The 24,371-nt window shown below is 38.8% G+C and overlaps 1 protein-coding gene across 3 annotated transcripts in view; it reads right to left on the reverse strand.

Moving 5' to 3' along the window:
- trpm7 (transient receptor potential cation channel, subfamily M, member 7) overlaps window positions 1-24,371 on the reverse strand; it is a 107,088-nt gene that overhangs the window by 5,025 nt on the left and 77,692 nt on the right. For 2 of the 3 annotated variants that reach the window (XM_006779833.3, XM_087853185.1), the window contains exons 9-34: window positions 23,477-23,600; window positions 22,193-22,265; window positions 20,839-20,939; window positions 20,287-20,421; window positions 20,138-20,191; window positions 19,903-20,043; window positions 18,718-18,846; window positions 18,336-18,613; window positions 18,012-18,240; window positions 17,350-17,505; window positions 16,995-17,138; window positions 13,646-13,774; window positions 13,204-13,455; window positions 11,083-11,257; window positions 10,218-10,350; window positions 9,865-10,043; window positions 9,605-9,737; window positions 8,431-9,233; window positions 7,003-7,097; window positions 6,389-6,485; window positions 5,727-5,803; window positions 5,573-5,610; window positions 5,444-5,472; window positions 4,863-4,916; window positions 3,038-3,082; window positions 2,784-2,849 (exon numbers count right to left, since the gene is read on the reverse strand). In XM_006779833.3, coding sequence (XP_006779896.2) covers window positions 2,784-2,849; window positions 3,038-3,082; window positions 4,863-4,916; window positions 5,444-5,472; window positions 5,573-5,610; window positions 5,727-5,803; window positions 6,389-6,485; window positions 7,003-7,097; window positions 8,431-9,233; window positions 9,605-9,737; window positions 9,865-10,043; window positions 10,218-10,350; window positions 11,083-11,257; window positions 13,204-13,455; window positions 13,646-13,774; window positions 16,995-17,138; window positions 17,350-17,505; window positions 18,012-18,240; window positions 18,336-18,613; window positions 18,718-18,846; window positions 19,903-20,043; window positions 20,138-20,191; window positions 20,287-20,421; window positions 20,839-20,939; window positions 22,193-22,265; window positions 23,477-23,600 — 3,869 coding nt within the window. The remainder of the gene's footprint in view (window positions 1-2,783; window positions 2,850-3,037; window positions 3,083-4,862; window positions 4,917-5,443; window positions 5,473-5,572; window positions 5,611-5,726; window positions 5,804-6,388; window positions 6,486-7,002; window positions 7,098-8,430; window positions 9,234-9,604; window positions 9,738-9,864; window positions 10,044-10,217; window positions 10,351-11,082; window positions 11,258-13,203; window positions 13,456-13,645; window positions 13,775-16,994; window positions 17,139-17,349; window positions 17,506-18,011; window positions 18,241-18,335; window positions 18,614-18,717; window positions 18,847-19,902; window positions 20,044-20,137; window positions 20,192-20,286; window positions 20,422-20,838; window positions 20,940-22,192; window positions 22,266-23,476; window positions 23,601-24,371) is intronic. The other variant, XM_087829587.1, reaches the window with a different exon arrangement.

Raw genomic sequence — 24,371 nt, forward strand, 5'->3', positions numbered from 1 at the left:
AATGTCTCTTTAACTACAGTAGCTGCGGGTCGAGCAGCTAGTTATGCTCTATGCTCATTTTTCCAAATTTTCTAATTGTTTAGGTTTTCACCATAATATTTGTGGATTTTTACCTAAAGCATCTTGAGGCAAATCTTTTTGTAAATGGCATAACTTCCATTAATGCAAAGAAAAATAAATAACTTTAACCGGTTAGGAATTACAGCCATTTTAATATAAAGGCCCAATTTTCAGATGCTAAAACATCATTGGACAAACTAACATATTCTGACTGTTCTCACTTTGTTTCTCAATTGTTGGTCGCCAGAGTCTGAAAGTAATGGGGGGGGGGGGGGGGGGGGGGGGGGGGGGGGCAATCTGGTGCATGAGTTGCAAAAGTTTTGTCAATCTCTGCTACCACTTTAATAAATTTTCACCTGGATAAATAAGGGATGTATATTTGCTACACATTTCTCTTCCGTGCTCTGTATTTGAATACTTTAAGTCACTTTTCGATTGACTATTCTTGGGACATTTATATCAAAGAAGGCAAACAAACAATGTCTTTGGGCTGGAATTTAACTGAAGTCAGTGCAGTTACAAGATGCATCCTCATCAGGGATTTATCAGACTTATTCTACTGAATGAGTCGGGGTTTTTACAACTCATGCATTGGAAAATTGGCACAGAGCTCCTCTGGGTGTGTCAGTGAGAGCCTGAAAACCCTTTGTTCCACTCTTCCTCTTCCTCATTAGGAGCAGACAAGGGCTCAGGAAACAACACCCAATAAATCCAGGTGTAACAAGAACTGCAGGTCCTTGAATGCTCTTAGGCCACTTACAGTTTACATCCACTTCTCTAAGAACCAGTATGACAGATTAATTTAAAAAGGAATCATTAGTTTAGCAATTTGATCACATAAATTTAACAGATATCGATCAACCAACAAGCCTCTGAACAGGACATGGAAATAAATTCATACAGTCTGGTAATGTGAGCCTCAAGGCTAAGACGTGTTTGCAACCCTATGTTTTGAAAAACCTAGTGGTTTTTTACGTGATTATTTTCTTTCACTGGCTGATTTGGGAGAATAATAAAAAAACAACAAGAAAACAACAAAAATAAAACACATTTGGCATTAGATTAGAGATTAGAATAGGATTAGAGTAACGGTTAATGGTTAAAAGACTATACAGACTCATTTGGCTGTCGTGCTGCATCCTGGAGGTGTTCATATTAGGGCTGTTAACAAATATTCTAGATTTGATTACGGGGGTAAAAAAAAAAAGAAGCATTTCTTTGTGCTCTGAGCAGCACAGACTGGAGCTGGACTTCTGACAGAGAAGTTGTGCGCGTAAAACATATTTAAATGTTCTTTGAAAGAATAGTCAAACGTGATTTGGGCCAACTCTTACAGCTGTTACAGCACTAATTCACATAGAACTTAACCAGATTTTATTTCTGAAATTTGATCAGTAACTGGCAGCATGCCTCTTACCCATATAACACATCAAACTCTACCACATACACTCACAGGCCACTTTATTAGGTTCACGAATAACACCAGCTTGGACTTCCTTTTGCCCCCAGAACTGCATTCATTCTTTGAGAGACAGATTCAAAAACAAAGTTGCTCTACTGGATTGAGAGCTGGTGACTGCAGAGACCATCTGAGTACAGTGAATTAATGGTCATGTTCAAGAAACCAGTTTCAGATGATTTGAGCTTTGTGACATGGTGGGTTATCTTGCTGGAGCAACCATCAGAAGATGGGTACACTGTAGGTATAAAGAGATGGACGTAGTATCAAATGAGCATCGCTTAAAACCATAGCCTACGTGAGTTTTGTTGCTGACTAAGGTGTCCAAAGTGTCCCAAGAAAATATTCTTCACGCTATTAATCATCCACCACCATGGAGCTATGCTTTTATAAGCTTTACACCAGATTTTGACCCCGCCATCTTGAAGTTGCAGCAGAAATTGAGCTTTATCTATTATTAAACCATTTTTATGAAAAATGGTTATCTGAGTTACTGTTGCTTTCCTATCAGCTGCAAGCAGTGTGGCCATTTTGCTCTGAGTTAAAACATTTTCATCTGGAAAACTGGGATATTTGCTTCTTTTTTACTATCATCTATAAAGTCTACAGATGATGTGGAGAAATCCCACCAGATCAGAAGTTTCTAAAAACACTCAGACAAACCTGTCTGGCACAACAACCGTGTCACATTCAAAGTCATTAAAGTCACCTTTCTTCCTCATTCTAGTACTTAGTTTCCACTTCAGCAGCTGTTTTGACAAGATAAGACTCCGCTTTCCTCATTTAAAATATATATCTAAATAGATTTAAGACACTCGTGTTCAAGCACCTCTTTGATTCAAATGGACTAAGCAGGTGAAGATGGAGTGTTTTGTAGCATTTGATTCTGTGCCATAAACATGCAGTATATAAATATTTTACTAGCTTTTTAGCAAATTTGAATCCCTTTTGGCTGCTTTACTGTTTCAACAGTGACTGCTTTTGTCAGGCAGTATTAATGGCAGATAATTTGGTAGCACAGATGTGCAAAGAGAGATTTGTGACAATCGAGAAGTCAAAATGAACAGCACACACAAGTACACTTATTTGCTTCACGATCAAACGACAGCTATTGCTGACCCAGCTGCAGATAAAGGGTGAGGAAAAAAGCACAAACAATACTGAAAGCAGATCTGTGATGTTCCGTCTTGATACTTCCTCATTCTTCAACTGCCTGCGTCAAGCTTTCGGCTGGGATTTTCACCTTGTAAAGTAGTGTTCTTACCTCTAGGTGGCACAGGGGTGAAGGGGATGCTTTGAGACAGCCTCATCAAGTTGTTCCGCTCCACAGCTACAAGAGGAAAAGTACACATGAACATACACCATATACAGCAGCAGTAGAGGAGTGAACTGAAGTAAAACTGCACAAAATACTTTGTCTCGGTTACACTTTTCGCCTACATTTTAGTACTGATTTTAATAAAATATTAATAGATACAAACATGGAACAGATCTTACTGTCTAGCATCACCATCTCACCTGAGTACTGGTAGCTATCAATGGGCTTGAATGGAGAGCCAATAGCTACGGAAAACAGAAAATAATGTGTTTATATTTGTGCAAAACATACCAGCAATAATGACTCAATGATCTTTGGAATTAATCATTTAAGACCGTTCAGACTATCAAACAGACATGTTTTACCTCTGACCCTCAGTGCTATTTTATTGATAAAGCTTCTTTGCTGTAAGTCAGGGCTGTCCGATTATAAAAAAATCATTATTGTAATTTTTTAGTTAATACTGAGATCATGCTTGTTTAGTCACAGTAATGTAGAACTACAACTTCCTTGCGACTAGAACACAGAAATAAGTGCAGGACATATTTGCAATCAGCTCTTAGTATTATAAAACTCAACTTAACTAGCTGTCAACTTGTATTCTGGTTATGTTCCTATATAAAAACATGGTCGCCAAGCCGTTAAATCACCATTCTGCAGCAACTAGTTGACTATTTGTGGGGGATTCGCGGTATTATTGGAAATAAACTGCACTGCACTTCATACACTAAAGTCACTTTAACGATGGAAGCTGACTGCGTATGCATGTTTGAAGCAATCATTTTAAGGTTAAGTTCATTGCACACTGTTGTAATACTCTAGGTTGTACCAGAGTCTCCAATAACTGTCTTCAATAATGTCACTGTAGTATTAAGAAAAATCAACTTCTTTGTAATCATGAATTTTCTTGAACTTTAATTATAATCATTTAAAACTAAATAATTAGTTGTAGTAATACAAGTAATCCTACCAGAGAGAAGCAACATTTTAAAAAAGGGGCATAATTGCATAACATTATGCAGCTTAATAATTGTTCTATTTTAATTATCTTGTTTTAATAAATCTCCAGAACAACATTTTAAATGATACGTTTTGGAGATATTAGCTGTATAGATGCCTGCTTTACTTGATTATTGGGAAACTAGATGGAATTTTGTGTTTTGTGGCTTATTTTGGTTAACAGATTCAGCTCAGTTGAAATATTTCACATTTAAACCTGCTTTTAAAAAGGTTTGTGTCATGGTTTCTGCAAAGAAGCCTTGCTGTTCCTGAGTTTTTCAAATAGTGATTTGAGCACTAGAGAAGTGCCATTTATTTCTATTAAAATCAAATGAAGCCAGACCTGACACTTCCAAATTAGGGCAGCTTCCATTAAAGCAATCTCAATGGATTAAAAGTACTGCATGTCCACAGTTAAATAAATAATGTTCCTTTAAGAAAAATGTGAATTGTTCCAACATCCGCCAGCAGGTGTCACTGCACCACTTAACAGAGGCACAAACAGGCCCACGCTCTTTTTTACTTCTAAAAGTTTTTTTAATTTAAGAAAAAAAATAGATTTAAGTATAAAAATGTAATATCTATACATTATTACATTTATTACCATTTCATACCAGTCCTTTGTTTTCTAAGAAATTCTAAAAGTCACATGTATGATCAAATATTTCACACAAATATCTTATTTTAATTTGTCATGTCTTTAGTATCATCAATTTGTTTGTATAGATATTAAAAAATTATTTAAAATATTTTAATGACTGTTTTTTTTACCGACTGACACTATTCAGAGCCAAAAATGTGTTGCAGATACATTTAAATACTTGTTTTGTTCAAAAATACATAAAATGATTTTCATATATAAAGACAAAAACAACAAATACCATTTTCCACTCATTTTAAAAGTTTGCTTTAAAACTGATTGGATTAGCCATTTTTCACTGGATTAATCTCCCACTAAAGCTCAGAATAGATGAAATGACTAATGCAGATAATTATTGTGCTTTTTGGCCAGTCAGCGACACTCACAGTCCTTTCTGGGTCCGAGGTGGGCGTGACGTGGCGTATAGAGAGAAACTGCAGCTGTAACCACAGAAGAAGAACTAAACAGTAAAAAACTCATCCAGAAAAAAAAACAAACCAAAAAAAAACCCCCATTAAACATTCTGCAGCAGCGTTTCTCTCTCCTATCAGATTTGTCTGCATGTGTAGGCTTTTAAATATCAGTGAAATTGTTCCTCTCTATCACATATTATTGATCTGTTCTAGACCTTTCCTTCTCTGGAAAATGCTTCGCACAACTCTAAACACGTGCTGTGACGTGTTCTTCCCTTAAGGTCAACTGAGTTTATTCTAAAGAACAATGCTGCGAAAGACAAATCACAATTCTTCAGTTAAACATTAACAAAATATTGTGAAAATGGTATTTTAAAAAAGGGAATGGTGTTTTTGGTGAAACCTGTTACAGTATAGATTTTATTGCACAAAGGATGCTGAGAAAGCTAACAGATCAAAGATCATTGTGATAACATTGTAAGTAAAGCAACCGGACTAGTTAAGCCAGACAGAAAACCCTGACTACGCAGATTTCAGAGGAGCACAGATCTCACCTGTTAGTGTGTCTTCCCCGGGGGCCCGCCTGATAGGGGAAATACACAAATAAATACAAATAAGTACTAAAGCCCAGCTTGACTTTGACTTTACTCTGTGCCCGTGCGTGTGTGGGTGTGAAAACTTACAGGCTGCTGGCTTGGGCCGATTTGACCTGAATTCTTTCCTGGTAAAGAAAGCAGAAGTTGTTAAACAGTTACAGGAACAGGTACAAATATAGTTTAGAGTTAATCTGCACAATATATGACTTTTTCCAATGGAAAGTACACGGACTAATCTTACCAGTACTGCAGCCCTGGGGTCATCATGTGTGAGGATGTCTTCAGCAGACACTCTGCTCCTGTCCTTCTTTGTCAGAGCTAAAGAAACACAACCAGTGACAAACAACCCGTATATTTCAAAAGACGTGAAACATTGATCACATCAATATACAGTCTGTTCAAAAGTATTCTGGAACAATGTTTGTCATTTTTCATCTGGCCATCTTCAAAGTGGATTTTAGTTCAAACAATCAGAACGTGATTGATTCCCAGTGAGCGACAGCGACGTTATCGGCCTCACGAAACTGTTCTTCAGTCAGTTGTTCAGTTACCTTGAGCCTCTGAAAATAGGGGACGTTTGCTGTGTTTTTTTACCTTGGAAACTTAAGCTGGGAGTGACGTCATACCCAAGATGGCTGAGTTCTAGTATTTGCAGCTGTTTTTGTTTTGTTCCCCATCATTCAACCATCACTACCATTACGTGCAGCATTTCCATCTTCCCACTTTCAATCTAACGCAGTATTTGTATAAAAACAGCTATAATTCCTCAACAGTTAATGTGCTACCTAAAATCACACTGAAACTGTGTGACACAATCACATTGTGTGGTGGTGTACAAAGGAAAAATTACAAAACTTCTGGACCCACTGCGTGTTATAATTCATCGCTGTTTTGTGAACTTACTCGAGTCTGGATGAAGAAAGGCTGGGTTTCTGTCAAACTCGGTGAAGCCAGCATAAGAGTTGACTGCTCTGATGTGAGCGCGACCTTCGGGTTGAGCCTGGGGACGACATAAAAACACAGTGAGATTAAAAAACTAAAATAACAAAAACAAAAGCACACATGCAAAAAGTTGCATGAAGGCAAACAGTTCTTAATCACAGATCTGTGGTGAATTTGACAGCTTAGCTGTAACTGGGAAGATTATTTCATACAACTGTTAAGTTAACCTAACAGAAATTTAGCATCCTGTTTACTCATCATGTTTTAATGAGTCAGCCATCTGTCACACACCAATTAACAAGTTACTGAATGACTCTTCCAGTTTTGTTTTTTTTTTTTGATTAGTCAGAACACGTATTTGCAAATTCAGGAAAAATTACACCAGTTTGTTTTGCTGTGGTTTTGTTGTTTTTACATGCAAACAGCCAGTCAGTCATGTTAGGAGTCTACATATGAAAAAAAAAAAAGAAGAAAAAAAAAAAACATTCACTGTCTGCGGAGGTCTGACATTATGAGAAGAGAAATTTTAAAATAAATAAATAAAATACACATCAGTATAGGTGACATACACACACCTGGGATTTGGTCTGTGGGGTCGGGCTTTGCTGTTTGCTAGAGGTGGGGGTTGCTTTGGCCAAAGAGTGCTGGAGTTCCTCACTGTCTTTATGTCCTGAACCAAGAAAACATCAAGTTATATTCCTATTACAAAATCTAATGCAACTGCTCAAATGAATTCAAATTAAGACAAACAAAAAAAAACATACACAGTCCCTGATTTAATGACACGACCAACCCCTTCAAGGTGAAATAATCTCAGTTCAACATCTGATTCCTCACCCCCACCTGACAGACACAAATACCATAAAATAATAGGGCTGTCCCGAATACAAGTTCTTTTGAGATCCGGCGGACACGCATAATCACTAACTATTGTGAAATAGTGCCACATGCAGTGTAAAAATCTGTCTAGGTACTGCTGCTTGCTGGATGGTACAGAGAGAGAGAGATGTGGTTTACGCCGAGTAAAAATGCCCACTGATTTTTTTTTGTGGTTATAAAAAAGAGCTGCTAAAACTTGCAACAATCTTAAAACAGTGAGGTGGTGAGCTAAAATGACGATCACTGCTGTTAAGGAGAACTGTGAAAACCCATAATTTCCAGGTGTGTCTCTGATATATAAATACACATATATTTATTTATTTATTTATTTTGATGCCTATGCAACTAAATAAATCCGAATACTCAAATATTTGGGTGCAGCCCTACAAAACAAAACAATACAAAACAAAATTCATTGTTAACTTCAATAAGAAAACCAATCACCCACACTCGTGTGACTTAGGTGAAAACCACAGAACTACCCAAGAACAAGTCGGGCAAAAGGTCCAGACAGAGCAGAGAAAGGAAAGGAGAAGGTCCCCAGCCAAAGCACTACTGCACTCCTGATCTGGAGGTGGACAGCCCCAGCACCTGGCAAACGGAGCTCAGACTGAAACTCAAACCTCTTGCTGCATTTGGCCCACTCGCCAGGCTCCTCTTGTCATGATGACCTTCTGACCAACTCTGACATTCATAGCAAGATGTTGCTTGTTCTGACACTCCCACTCTCTTTATCCACTGTCTGTGGGGTCTCCTGGATGCCACAGCAAACGTTTCAGTGCAGCCTGGCAGTCTATTATTTCCATAGCTGTCACCCAGTGGTGATGTTAACTCGGGGTCTGGAGAGAGTTCATCATCTGTATACTGTCTACTCAGATAGCCGGATCTGTCCTCGTCGTCACTGAATGCCTCGTTTACATATCCCAAATTGGAGTCCCACTCTCTCTCCCCCTTTGCTAACCTCTCTGTGTTCTCAGGCTTCACAGTGCAAGCAGGCAAGCAAACAGGCTGAGTAGAGCCAGAAGTCTTAGACACAATAACAACAGTAGGATAGAGACACACACACTTTTCATCCTCCTCTTTTATCTTCTCATCACCAGATTCAGCCTCATTCACATACTTACCCACAAATGCCCCAAACTCTACAGAGGTGCTGTCTGACTGTAGGGGGTGCTGGTAAAGCCCAGACAGGGCTAGTTCAGGGTGGCTGGAGCCACTGGGCTGGGAGGGGGTGCTGCTGATGTGGAACTGAACCCCAAGGGAGGGCACATTAGGCAGGCTGGATGGTGAGTCGGAAGGGCCCAGCTCTTGTGGACGGGTCTGCTTAGTCTGAGTGAGCGAGTGTCCTCGTTGACGCAGCTCTGAAGAGGAAATGGGCACAACACTTTGCTCAAAGGCCCTGCAGTCGGCACTGCTTGACGAGCCAACCTCTGCAGCGAGGTGTCCAAGCCCGAACAAGCCCCTCCTCTCTAGACTCAATGCTGGGTTCAGGGTGGGGTCCGGCCCCAATTCTGATGCAGGACTGAGCCCGATTCTCCGTCGGCTTTCTGTTCCAGCCCTTCGTTCTGCGCCCATCCCAAACAGAGCATCTGCAATGGTAGCTCCTGTCTGGGGAAAAGAGGAGCCAAAGTAGGCACTAACACTGCTCTTTCCTTTCACAGATGATTTGGAGAGGGGGCCAGTATCTGTCGACATGGGGGCAATGCTCGGGACCACATTCTTAGACAGACTGAGCTCCCGAGTGATCTGATTGTGGACCTTGCTGGCTTCTGATGCCCTCTGAACTGTGAGTGTCTTCAGAGTGTCCACGGTCAGGGCTGAGAGGTCCTGCAGGTGGCCAATCTGAGAGTCCAATGTGTGCAATGAGCGCTTTATAAAGTTCACCTTGTTTCCAACCTCCTTCAGCTGCAAGCACATGACCTCAACCCTGTAAATGACAAACAGCAGCTTTCATTACTTACAGAACAACCCAAATTACCTGTAACTTTCCTCATTCAATTCAAATCAATAAAACTGTTCAGATATTGTTATATTGTTTGTTGAATGTTGCTCTTTTCCCTTTTTGCTGAGTTTTTCCTCCTGTCCTTGGGCAAGTACTTCCATAACAGCCTTTTTACGTCCCTGAGATGACTCATGTTATAATTTGGTGCTAAAACTTAAGAAAATAGATTTCTTGTTTAATATTACTGGTACAATTTTCTGGGTGTTTATTAAAACAAATAAACAAAAAGAAACTGCCATTTGTTTTAATATTTTGAAATTGTATCTTGCCTCTGTGAAGGCCAACAGTGGTCTTACCTTTCTGAAGTAAGGCGTATGCGTTCCTCACTTCCCGAGTGAAACTGATCATCCTTCTCATGAAAGTACGTCTCCACACACTGCTCCTCAAAATCATGAAGCTTCTTTTGGTCTTCCTCTGTGAGAAACAGCTCTGAAAAAAAACGAAGCAACAGCAACTTGTAACTGCTGTACATTTCTTTGATGACCACTTAAACTGCTTGTAATGAGTATATAAAGTATTTAAATGTGTCATATTTAAAACAACATGGAGTATGTACTTGGTCCGTAGATATTCTCCTTCTTCCTTTTTCTACACATACAGAAGAGGGAGTATATATGGCACAGTAGGATGAAGGGAGGTGGGAGGACAGGCTTCTCATGGTAGGCCATAATGAAGTGGTAACGCTGGTACTTCCACACCAGATTAGAAATGGACTTTACTTGCATATAGACATTGCTGGAAGCAGAGTTAAACATTTAACTGTCAACTGCATCAATGGCAAGAATACAAAGATCAACAATGAAATCAGAAAGCAGTATCAGTAAATGGACAAAACCAATATGGAGGAATAGAAGTTTAAATGTTCACATAGCTCAAAGCTGGGCAATGCTGAGGCTAAAAAGTACTTACTTGAAAAAGGCGATTAGGAGGTTGACCATCAATATGTACTGCACAAAGAGGTAGACTGCTTGTAGGAAAGGCGTCAGCCACACTCCTGCTGTGCACAGCGACCTCACCGATGGCTCACTATTGTTGGCACAAACTGTGCCAACAACAGTGATCACAGAAAAGAAGTCCATTAGGAAGGAGCAGGACAAACATCCACCAACCTTCTAATATTACAATGCACACACATGCAAGTTTAATTCATTGTCTTCTACAACTAACATTCAAAGATAAAGGAGGACAGCAAAGCTTCAACAGTGTGATGGAGATAAAAAAGGACTGGGAAAAAAATGCTCAAATGACTGAAGTCGTGTAACATTCTTCATAGTTTTGTATCAGACGTATTCATTTTATTTTTATTTCTACTGGCTACAGCTGTTTGAAACATCGTGAATTGATTCTTTAGCTGCCACAAGGTCATGATAACCTATGTGATAAATTTAGCAGCTTGTAAAATGTCAGCATACCAGCTCAGATTATGGAGGTTGGCCAAGTGTTTTGTTCCACCAAAGCTTCAAATGCACCCAACACAAATGATGACCACTTAAGCACTGCCTTTTAATCTAGACCATTAAGAGCCACATCAGGACAGTTGATGCTGTGGTAGAGAAAAATGTCCTGCCCTCCTAAAGTGACCTGTTCTGGTTGCAGCTTTTTGGGAACCATGTTGTGCCAAAGAGGCTGTGGGAGCAAACGATGATTAGGATATCGTGGGTTTGATTTCCAGTGCATGTTTTGACTGATGATTAGCTGTCATGCTGTGGTGAGAAGCTTTGAACAAAACTGCCCTTACCCTCCTAATCTCCCCTACCAAGCTCATCGTCCTTACCGTCGATTTCATAGGCATATACTTCCCCATACATCATCCAGTACGGCTGAAAAACCACGTCTTTGGCCAGCGTCCAGCTTGGCTCCTCATTCGGATACAGAATGGCTTTCCTAGGTACTCCATAGCTCAGCAGGACTATAGCCATTATTACCACAATATAGAACATGTTGGCCACCTGCAAGTGCATCACATCAAGTCAATGGAAAACATGATGGATAAATAATAACCATATTATTTATCCATATATGAAAATATTAGACTGCTAAAAAAAAAATTTTAGGGACTTTTTAGTGTGTGTGTATATATATATATATATATATATATATATATATATATATATATATATATATATATATATATATACACACATACACACACACTAAAAAGTCCCTAAAATTTTTTTTTATATAAATATAAATATAAATAAAACATCCGGGATTTCAAGTAAACTCGAATTTAAGTTTTTATATGAAACAAAAACAAGCTGATGCTTTTCCAGTTTTTAGTTTGGTCTAAAAAATTCTTGATTTTAGCTGATAGTAGAAAACCTTTCCAAAGCTTGTACTGAAATCACCAGGATTATTAGTCTAATATATTTTTTAAGCTGTTGAAGTGCACATTATTAAACATATGTTGATTACATTCTTATTAAATTTTGCTTAATTTAAGAAGAAATCTAATAAATTAGGAAATATGTATTTGCTTTCTGGCTGAGTTGGAACACTGATACCACCAATACAACACTAATACCACTACTTTTAAATACCGTATATATAGTAGACTTCAGTCAAATATACATAATATTTATTTATTCAAATGCCAACTACATATGAAGCTCCAGCTAGCATAGTTAGCTTAACTAAAAACAAAACAAAACTGAAAATAAGCAAAATAATGTGTCTGATTTTGTCCAAAGGTTTTAAAAAAATCCATATATCAACACCTGGAATTGCACCAATTAGACTTCGAATTAAGTGTGATGCCACACAATTCCTTTTTTAAAAAAAAAATTCACTTTGCAATAAAGAATGAAATTATTATTATTATAATAATTATTTATTTTTAAAGGGTGTCAGAATTTAAAGGAGCTGGTTGATGGACATGTTTAAGCTTTGGACAAAGCCAGGCTAATCAGTTTCGCTCAAGTAAGTGCTAAGCTAGCTCATAATTGTTTAGTCCCAGTAAGGAAGCAATTTAGTGTTTCACCACAGAATGCCAATTAAAATGAACCAGCTTCAGAGTTTATCTCATCATTTCATCCAATATTATAGTTAACTATGCCATCGCATGTGATGTTATATTTTAATAGCACAATAAATTGTGAAACTAAATGTGGCAGTTTAGGATAACATAGTGGGGTACAATACCTGCAGATGGTGCTGTTTAAATATGAATTGAAAGTGATTAAAAAAGCGAAAATAAACATGGCATATTCATCAATACACAAAAGCCAGGAATCTCTGAGAGTATGTTTAAATTATGAACAAACTTTAGAAACAAACTAAGAAAAAAGAAGCCAGATTTGCAGCTGGTGCTCCTTGCAGAGATGGGATAAGGAGAATTTGCGGCCAACAACCACACAGAAAGCATGGAGGTTCGAGGACAAGCCTTCTGACAAGCTATCAGGTCATTATCAGAGGCTGCTGAGAGGAACAGCAAATTGGCTTTAGAAGACGCCGTCGTCCAGCTGGGCTGCAGTACGTCTAACATGAGAGGTAAAAGTGGGAGTGGGGGTGGGGATGGGACACCTAGCATGCTAGGTACTATTGTTGAGGTTTCTGGGGTTTTCATGGGCCTCTAAAGGAGGATGCCCCTTGTTAACCAGCACAGCAAAGGTTTTGCAGGACTAAAACACTCAACCTGGGGCTAAAGTAACTCAGTCTGCAGTTCTTCATTTCTGTTATGCAGAAACTATGTCTGACAGGCCCAGGAGCCTGGAGGCAATGTTTTCCCTTTTACGTGAGATTCACTCTGCATGCCTCAAGTTGAATTTTCCTAGAACCACATACCAGACATTGCTTAATTTACTTTCGTACCACAAGCACAACAATCTCACCCTCAGTGTCAAAAGTTGCTGTAAAATTTGTGTTCAAATGAATACTAAACTTAGAAAAGACTCACCATTTTGGCAATCATCATAACGTAGGGCCCAGCTTGTTGATTAACAGTCAGGAAATCCAGGAGTCGCACATACCAGAAGACTATGTTAAGACAATAAACCGTCCTCCCAGGGCCAAAGGCATCACCTCCGCCCAACCTCAGGCCACAACCAATAAAGAATGTCACAATGGCCAGGAAGTCGGACACGTTGAAATATTCGCTGAACCACACCTTTATTTTCTGACTTATTTTGCCAGCCTCAGCCATAAACATCTAGAGAGTAAAAACGGTAATAGATAGGAGAAGTGAAATCAGAACGACATTAAACAACAGTCAGTCCTCCAGAAAGAAGCTGTAATAATAAGCTAACCTCTGTGTATTCCTATGAAATGCAAACTCATTTTGGACAATGAACTTATGGAGACTCATGCATCTGAAAAAGGAACACTTCTGATCCACGCACCTCTCTGATTTTCTCAATGGCAGCCGTAAAGATGTAGAGGATGACCATCCACTCTTGAGGAGAAGGCCATGGAGGCATTTTCACCAGCACCACATATGTGTACAACATCAAGTAGCCCAAGTAGAAAAGCTGAATATGGGAGACAAATAAAGTAAGGTTCATTTAAAAAAAGAAAAGAAGAACAATTTCTCCCTCCCATCCCTCCTACATGTGAAACAATGCACACCAGATTCCCTATAGTATATAAATCAGAGGGGACGGAAATGGAAAATGGCCCTGGCTTACAAAGAGCCCTAATTCAGATAACTTCCCCTGTTAATTATTTTGAGATGAGGTCAGTTAAAGTCCTTCGAAAGGGTTGAACTTCATCACTTTGAGTTGGGAACAAATAGTCATGTCCCTGAAGTCTCTGGCCTCAGAGCTCAGCTGGTGGTTAGCCGTCTGAATAAATATTGTGAGAGAAATTCATCCCTCTCAGTCTCAGGTGAAAGTCACAACTCTCAGTTCCCAAAAGGTATTAATGGGGCACTTTGGTGGATTACTTGATAAATAGAACAGAAAATGCTCAAACAATTGTTATTTTTATTAAAACCTGTTTAGTCAGTGCATTTAATATAAAACTGATTACTCACAGTGATAAATTGAAAAGTAAATACCTAACCATAAAGGCTTTAGGGCCTCTTACCAGCAGCACATTTACTGTAACATATTAACAACCCAATATTAGTCACAACTCCTGGGCTTAGTAGTTCATTTGCCCTCTTTGGACATGTGGAGAAGAGGGATCCCTGACATAATTGGCAGAGGATATTAAACATAGAGCTGCTAAAGAGACGGTTCATGGATGTGGTAAAAGAGGCCATGCAGATGGCTGTTGTGTTAGAGGAGGATGCAAGAAACAGGATGAGTGTGCCACCAAGAAACCAAACAAGGGGGAGTTTTTAATGTTTGGCAACAAAAGGTTTAAAAAGGATGTTGACAGAGCAGGTCTTTAGGCAATAGAATGGTGGAAAAGGTACCGTTTATTTTGCAAACATTTTAATAAAATAAAATGTCAATGACACAAAGTTAAAAAAATAAAATGAAATAGAATGCAGCCTCAGTGGAAGCTGCCAACCCTTTAAGGGACAATCTGCACTAGGGTTTAAATATCTGGGACACCATTTGGTTTTAGAACTAAAGAAGCCTCTTGGATAAGATTTGCAATGTCTTCCAGAAACTTTCAGAAGTCCAGTCACTTTCTTTCCAAGCTCCTTAAACTACCATGACCTAAATGACTGAGAACCTACACAGACAAACTGTCATACCATAACATCAAATTAGTCTTTAAACGTGTAATTTGTATCACATTACTATATTATTACTATTTGCTGAACATGTTTTCTTGTGCGGATGAATAAGTGTCAGATGCCTGATGTTTTTGTCGAGTCCAGCTTTTTCTTTAGAGGCACCATGAAGCTGGCATATGGTTTTAAGTAAATTTCTTCAACTTCTGCACAGCCAGATATTGTACAATTTTACACAGACACTCTGATAAAATAATAATCTCTCTCTCTCTCTCTCTCTCTCTCTCTCTCTCTCTCTCTCTCTCTATATATATATATATATATATATAAGTATAAATATATATATAAAAATATATAAAATCAGACTCTCTGATGGCAGACAGTTAAATAGACAGGCAGATAAATAGACAGATATAGATATATCTCAGATCAAATTTAAAATTTTCCAGCAGTTTGTTTTGTGGTTAAATAGTAACAAACCTTGAGACCTTTCCCACCTCAGTTTCACTTTGTGTTCTATACCTAGCAACAACCATGAACAAACTAACACAGTAAACGAAGACGGTGAACATTATACCTGCTTAACATCAGCAGTGTCTGTGTCAGCAAGTTTAACTGTCAGCATTTCTGAAGAGACTTTGCCTCCACGCAAATATCATTCATATCAAAATCAACTAAATCTGAGAACAGTTCCCACCTGACCCTATACGAATCAGCCAGTTTTGCTGTTTTAAGTAACATTAATTTTCTGCTATTTTTTAAGTCACATAACTTTTTAAGCACAGGAGGGGTTCAGGAAGGAAGCAATGCTTCCTTGCTTCCTTCCTTCCTTCCTCTAGTGTTTCCCATCGTTACGCTGACTCTCAATTTAAGTTTATATAAAATTGCTACTTAAGTAGTACTATTTTTTAAGTAGGTCAAACACACTGTAAACTGTGGGAAAGTCTTAAAATGTCCTCCCACACACACACACGTCCAGTTTCTTAGTGTAACGTTAATTAAGTCAGTTGTGAAAACTGTTGAACCTTGACATGTGAGGTGTGATCTGCTGGAAAAATCAGCCATTATCCCACGGGTGATAGGCAAGTCAGCGGTGCAGTGATGCAGTAATGTGCTGAAACTTGGATGAAATCCGCTAAAGCAGATGTAGATAAGCGTAGGCAGAGGCTATATTCTGTAGGTTGGTGGGTTTTAGTGATGGTATCGGTAACCAACAAAGATCACTCCCAGCCTAAGTTTCTGAGAACTAGTGTTGGGCAACAGTGAGAAAAATGCGAGAGAAAAGAAGAGCGTGAACCTGACAGTGCATGAGCGTATTTAAGAAAATATATTATAACATAATTTTCCTCAAGGAAAATTAGTAGAAGGACTCATGCTGTTTGAAAGGTGCACCCCTTGCCTTCTGATTTGAACATACTTTCCTGCCCACTCTCTACTGTATTTTATTTAAAATAAAAAGTAACGATGTGGAGATGAAGGTGGTGCTTTGCCACTTGGGGACTGCCTAAACACAGGTAAAACAAAACCAACAACTGAATGATGAATACCAGATACAAAACAAAAAGAAGAAGAAAAAAATATATATAAAGACCTCTTACCAATAATCTAGAACCATTAATTGTAAGTTTTATATTGGATATTTTAGTGTGATTATGTTCCATAAGCTTTCATGTGGGTGAGATACTGTGAGATCAATCAGGGCTGCCCCTTGTACCTTCTACTGTCTCAATGGTGTTTGATTACCTGAAGTCGTTAAGTCTCGAGCAACACCTTTATTGCTTTACTGAATTTTTCCTAGACAAGTATTGCTGGAGTTTTAACTTCTTCAGACTTTATCCCCTTCTCCATGCACCAAAGAGTAGAAAAAGTTGTGGCAGAAACCTCTTGTATGGTATCTGATTCCCTGACACAAGGGTGCATATTGGCTTTAGTTGAAGGATATTTGGCGACTAAATTTCTTAAGTGAAGCAATGCTGGCAAAAAGATCATTTAAGTGTCTGAGAAGATCTTAGTCAACTTGCTTTTCCATATATATCTATGCACTTTCACTGTAATCTTCGTACCGTATTGGACCAGAACTTGACAATAGGAGCATGATAGAAGGCATAGATTTTCCTGGTTAAAGGCAGCTTCCTGGAACGAACATGTGTCTCCATGTCACTTTTTGTCTCCACGTGGTCATGGGATCTTGTCTCCTTAAACACATCCTGCAAAAAACATTAAACAGGCCCAAATTACACAATGAGGAAAAAAGATTTAATTATCTTATTACAGTTTTCCCACTTTTCATTGTTATACATAGATACAGCCTTTAATACTGCTCAACTAGAACAAATTGACAGCTTTTCATTCATAAAGTCTGTCGAAACATTGGTGAATTCTAGAGTGCACACAACAAAGACAGTGAGTAAATCTAACCATTTGAATGTCTTCAGCTATGTTCTGGAAGTTGTGTTCGCTGTCCTCCATGGTCATCTGGTGGTCATCCTGACTCTGAGGAATGTGAGCCATCTCAGCCTTGGATTTGTACTCCAGCAGGAGGATGGCAGGAGGCACCAAGATACTCAGAATCACCTGCAGATACATGCAAACTCATGGGGGTGGGTACTGCTATATTTGTCGAGACAGTCCTTTGAATTACAAACACTGATGAAACCCATAATATTGCTATTTAAGAGAAAAACTAACCTGATGTGTGCACTACCAATTTTGCTGCTTTTCACAAATGTAAATACTTTTCTATAGTGTGTGTGGCGGGGCGAAGCAATGCTTCTTCTTCTATAGCCTGAACGTTCTGTTCATCTCTGGTGTCCAATATTAATCACTACAGTGTAACTCGGCTTCATTAGCTGCTCACGGTCTAACTGTGATTTCAGAGTATGACCTCCTTAAATAAATGCTTTATTCCCTAATGACTCACTTAACAAGTACAGAAAATAGATTTTTGTTGACCATTTTTAAATAAAAGGTACTGATAGCAATTTTTGTATATTAAATCTGGAAGCAAAGCACTAAATATCACATGAAAATTATACCAGCTTTATCTTCTACCAAAAATAAAATCTAAATGGAACATGAACCTTGTACCAGGAGTTCTTGCGCATATTCAGTCGTCCCATCCACATGTCTGACAGCAGCATCTGGGTGCAGGTATGAGCCACAAATGGTCGTAGGTGAGACGAGACAGCCAACTTCAAACAGGTGGAGTTGCTCCAGTTCTTTAGCTCATAAGTCAGAAGCTTCATGGCCATAGTCTCATCCTGCCTGAATGACTGCTCCAGCAGGTCTACTGCCAACCTGCCAAACTCACTGCGATACAACCCGCACGATTATTTCACTCCTGATATATAAAAAGAATATTTCACTCATATCTGAAACTTATCAAAAGTCATAGAAAATCTTACTTTGAGTACACCTTTAGCTCCTCTGAGGTGTCATCCACTACATCACTCTTCTTGGCCTCATAGCTCATAGACCGGCAGAGTTTGCAGGCCACCAGTGCCTTTGCCATGTTTTCTTCTCCATGCTGCCAGAGGAAGAGTGACATTTTCTGCCTTTTCATCAGCACAGCCCAGACCAGGAGCTCATTAAAAGGGTAGGGGAAACGCCGCGTCTCTGGGTCGTCAATGTCCACAATCTCTTCTTTGCTTTTCTTTTGTTTCTGCTCAGTGGAAGACTCGAGCTGAGAAGTAAATGAACAATGGGGGGTTAAGAAGGAGACAGACCTTACAATGGTTCCAGATATGCAGAGGCTTTAATTCACCACAGCCTTTTAGGCATGTTTACCTTGGGTTTGTACGGTTGCGCAGTCTTGATAAAGTGGTTGTGCCTTGTCTTCTCCTTCTTGTCAGCCTGCATGCTAAAAGACTCATGACTTTTTCTTAAACCAGGACCTGCTGTATGGCGCCCAGACCTCTGTGCAAAAACATGAGCCCATATTCACGTTTAGTAGACTACTTGTTCATAACAAATATAATTATACATATTAAAGCCCAAAATATGTCAACCAACAATGTCACCAACATGTTTTGTTGACAATTTTTGCTTGTTAGCTTGGCAAGATAAAAAACAAAAATATTGGCCTAAATCCATCCATCCATTTTCTGCAGCATATGTGAGAATGGGCTGCAAGGATAGCAGTCGAATTAAATAAACCAAGATCTCCCCTCTCATCCACCACCTCCTCCACTTCATCTGGGGCGTCAGAGAGGTGCTCCCAAGCAAGCTGAGAAACAGTCTATCCAGTGCGTCCTGGGCCTGACCTGTAGGTAACAACCTACAAAACACCTCACGTCCAGGATGCTTCCTTGTCAGATGCCCAAATCACCTCAACAGGGTCTTTTTGATGTGGAGGAGTAGTGTCTCTACTCTGAGCCCCTCCTGAATGGCCGGGCCCTCACCCTAGCTCTAAGTGAAAGCCAAACACCTTTCAGAAGAAGCTCATTTCTGCCACTTGTATCTGCCTGCAAACTAATTTTCTGGTCACTTCCCAAGGCTTCTGACCATAGTTGAGGATTTCACCGAGCTCCTCCCACACCACATTTTTTGCTTCAGTTTCCTAGGGACAGAGTTCACTTGGCCAGTCAGTACCTGTTAGCCGCATCTACGGCATTACAAGCCAACCCAAGCTAAACAAGTCTCCTTCTATAGCCTGAACGTTCTGTTCACCTCTGGTGTCCAATATCTGGTTTTAGGGTTATCAAGACACCTTGTGGCCATAGCTCCATATAGCAGCTTCAGAAATGGAGGTGCGAAACATGGTCCACGATTCTCGATCTCCCCAGCCATCTTTGGATTGCTAGGGTAGGAACTGAAGTTTTTGCAAATCAGGGCCTCCATAAGACACTCCCAATGCACCCTCACTAGACATTTGGGTATGCCAGGTCTGTCCAGCACTGATGGCTAAAAGTTAAAATAAAATACAAAGTGGAAGAGTTTTATGACACATTCAAAAAATCAGCTGTTTCTCACCCTACTATTTCCATGAAGATTGTTGTAAATGATTCGAAAGCGTTTCCTGGTGTAGTTGCACCTGTAAGTCCCGCCCATCAGGTACTCAATAACCAGGCCAACATCAATCAAAGTGATTTTATAGTTTGGAGGCAGATGGCTCTGTAAAAAGGTACAATAAACATAGATTAAGAGGATTACACTTAATATCAGGAAAAAAAAGATTGTGTAAATTGATAGTAAATGAAGCAATTACCTGTTTGACATCTCTAACAAGGTGAAGAAGAGTTGGGTTGTTGGGAGGTTGCTTCTACAATATAAAAAAAAGACCACACATTTAAAATGACATCTTTTATATCCATCACCTCTCTCATTAAGTGGCTATGACATGACATAGGATGGTACCGTGTTGTAGAGCTCCTCGAGCCGACTGATTGTCAGGAAACGGTGCATGCTCACTCCATTCTCTATGAGCAGCTTAACAAAGTCCACCCTGTCCATTACAAGTGCATCCAACATTGCTTGTTCCAAAGAGCTCACCTTCACACACAAAAAATACACATGCTGGTATGAAGCATTCTCTTATAGAAAATATCTATAAAACAAAATTAAGAAGACCAAAAAAACAAAAAACACAAATACAAATACAAATAAAAATAAATATTATCCACTCTCTTATTTACACAAGAGCCAGACGTCCTCCAGTTTTAAAATAAACAAAGGCACTGAGGCCTGCTTATGAAGACAACTGTAATAAGGTTCACGTTACAGTCAAGACAAGTAATTTGTGGCAGCCTGCCCAAACACAGTCTCCTAGGTCTTCAGACTACAAACTGTGGTCAACAACAATTCTGGGGTTATTTTGGGTGAGTGCAAAGGTTTGTAGCTAATGCTGAGCTAAGCAAACATTCCTGGGAGTTGTGGCTCACACACACACAAACAAACATACAGACATACCAGGAGCTGCTGTCCGTACACAAACACATGATTCTTGGCAATGTCTACACGGTCCCAGGCCAAAGTCAGGACCAGCTGATCGAAGGCAGATGCGTTTGTGCCTGAAACACACAGGTAAAGCTATGTATAAACACACAGAAACACATATTACTTCACAGGCAACTAAAGCCTTATTAACTGTGTATTTCCTGTTAGCCAACACACAGGATTAGAGGGCATTAGCAGAGCATGTCCAGCACAGTAATACAGTCAATTACACACTAATACAGCTACAGAGCAGATTAGACTACAAAGTAAATCCTGCTCAGTCCACTGGTCTCTTCTACACTAATCTACCTGATTGTACTTTAGGAGCCATCTGAATCGAATGGTCATGTCCACAGTACACATAATTTATACTGTCTGGATGTAAAAAAGGAAAGTGAGTTCTTCAATCTGAGGTCATTTTCCCTTATCTTTTTGTTTGCGTCTCTTTTTACCTGCAAATGGAAACTGAAAAAGGAAGCAAATGTGCAAAAATAACTGCTACTTTTTCATGCTTCCATCAAGTAATTAGTCTAATCTGCACAGGTCTCTGGATGGAACCATTTACACTCTTACGCTACGTTTGATTGAAATTAGTCTTTAGGTTAAAAAAAACAAACAAAGGAAGAATAGTGCCCATTAACAATACCTAAATATGTGTATAAGAGACAATCTATATCTCATTAGAAAACTCAAGGATCTCTGAAGAAACCCCAATATTTTTAAAAGCAAAAAAGTGATTGCACCCCAAGATCTTTTTAAGGGTGAGCTAGTACTGTACTATGAAAACAGCACCTGAGACTGACAAATATTTGCCTAAGTGGATATTTAAGCCACAGCCCTCAACTTTCATCTTCTGAACATACTTAACCTCATTCACGCGTTTTGTTAAGAGAAAAAGACTGCTTGCGTTTTAATTTAACAACATTTTAACTATATTATTCTCCTATACAATTTTACAATAAAAAACGATTCAAAGAATAATGGCAGGACATAATAAAAAGTTTTTTTTAAAATAGGATACAGAGAAGGGTGGGATACAGCTGTGAGAGACAGAGCTCAGTGATTGTTGGAATAAGGAGGCCATGTGAATGTGAGCAACATGATCTCCTCAGAGCTGAGAGAAAAGGGCACACTGGGGGGAACTAGGTTCTCAAAGCATATCTATATCAGAAAAACAACATTACCAAGTCTTGAAATCTTAACCTTCAAATGCCAATGGCTATAGTGTATGAACAGACTGAATCAACTTTACGTGACTTTCTTTCTTGGCTCCTTTATTAAAGAAAATGAGAGGATAAAAAGGTTCAGAGAAAATGAATCCACTAACCTTGGAGTAAGGCCCTTAGAATGGCTACATCAATATCTTGATGTTCCTCAGAACTGATGTGAAACACAGTGATCTTTAAAAAAACAAACAACACAAAAAACACTTATAATAAGGCTCCCACAGACATTATCCACATGGTTGAAGCTGAAATCATAACCCCCACCCCCCCCACCCCAAACAAAAAATCCACTACTTAGAAAAATCAGCAGTTGTCACCAATATGCAAGAAGGCAGATTTTACATCCACAATTTTGTTGTACAAGTACAATGACAATAAAAAGCTATTCTTTTCTAATCTATTCTATTCTATTCTATTCTATAACATTACATCCACAGTCGTCTCTGCATTAGTGTGCTGTTTGGCTCAGGAGGTTAAGAGGATTTCAATCAGGTAGAGGTAACAGAGAAGTGTATAAGAAGAGATGTGAAATATAATACAATTTGCACCAGCATTTGTGCTCATTATCTCTCTCAATCCATCTCTACAAAGAAACACAAAATCCTTATTTTTAGGCTCGGCTAACCTTCTCTTCTCTTATGTCTTTATTGTCCAGTACCAATCAAAATCTATAAGTGTAATTACAAATAAAGGACTCGATGTCCTACTTTTATTTTATTTTATTTCTTAATTATGAAAGTAAAAACGTTTACTGATTTAGATCAATTTTAAGTAAAACTGTGCAATTGCCAAAAATTAGATTCAATTCTATTTTCTTCATAACTGTTGGAAGACATATGATTATGATATGGATTAATTGTTTTGTCTTTCTTTTCCTGGAGAGTGCTTCTGCTCTTCTCTTTAACCTCAAAGTTGTAATTCATCTCAGTCCAACAGTTTTGAAACCAATTCTGCTATTTAGGAAGACTCGTGTTAAAAAATGTAAGATCTATCAAAAGTTGAGTTTTATCTCAGTTTTAAGGATATCAAAATGTAAACAAACAGAACGAAAGAAGAACAAAATACAAGGTTGTACGCCACAAATTATTGGTAAGGTTATGCTGTTGCTTGCATCTCCCAAACCCTTCCTCGGTGGTGTGTCTTTCTGTCAAGGTAAAGTTTCAGCTTTGTTTGGGTGGGGAGGCCCATGGTATCATACTTTGAAAACCCCCTGTTTAGGTTGAAATCTAAACCACCTTCTTTCACAATTTCTGGTGCTTTTAGTTTTTATACATTTCTGTTTAGTCCCTCTGAACTTCACAAATCACTGTCACTGTGGGAGAAAATGAGTGAATATAAATAAGAATTAAGAGCAACTAAATGTGATTAAGAAAGTGAAAGTTTACCAGTTCTTTGCTCTTCATGCACTCCATCAGAGTCTGAAAGAGATGGATTGCTTCACCTTGGCTGAAGTTGAATGTTTTCTTGATGGTTGCAATAATGTCTGTTTCCACTCCATCAGGGAGGCCGCTGTGGAAAAGTTAAACTGCTAAAATACACAGCAATAAAATGCTTTATGGGTTTGATTCCATGATATTAACCATATAACACTTGTTTAGCAATATTAATATGATTGTGTTTAAGGGTTGCATGAAGTTCTGGACTAGTACTGGTGAAAGAAGGAACAATTTATCCAAAGAGCTACACAAATTTATTTTCTTAATGTTGTGATACACTACTCCTTTTGTCCTAGGAAAACAAATAGATCCTTAATAATGAATAAACTAAAGATGAACCTTTTCAGCCATATTTTTATGCTTTGAATGTACTCCAGTGGCACTGCATGATAAAAAATAACTTTTTCAGTCCTATACTTCGCCTTGGAGCAACCCCTTATTTCATCCTAGTGTTTCTCAAACTGTGGATCACAGAGAGGCAAGTGTAAAATATGAAGTAAACTATGACTTTTTAATTTTAAGGGAAAATGAGAAACACTCGTTTTAATTCTTTCATATTGGCTGGTCCTTGGAAACAGAGGGTTTAAAGGTGGGTGGTTGTTCTGTGCTTGAGATAAACAGCCCTCCACCAGGGATGCCTTTCGTCATTGATTCTATTCATAATGTTTACAGACACAATTTCTCTTAAAAGTTCCATTTTTGGTGTTCTCAGGAGCTTGTCTCTGCTTTTACGATTGATGTGGTTCTGTTTGGTTCATCAAATGGTAACCAGGTTGAACTAAAGCCCAAATGGGAGATTTAAAGTATATTTGGGCCTCGTTCATAAGGGGAGCGAGGAGCAAAG

Source organism: Neolamprologus brichardi, chromosome 1, assembly GCF_056152115.1.
Source record: "Neolamprologus brichardi isolate AB-2024 chromosome 1, ASM5615211v1, whole genome shotgun sequence".
NCBI classification, from domain to species: domain Eukaryota; kingdom Metazoa; phylum Chordata; class Actinopteri; order Cichliformes; family Cichlidae; genus Neolamprologus; species Neolamprologus brichardi.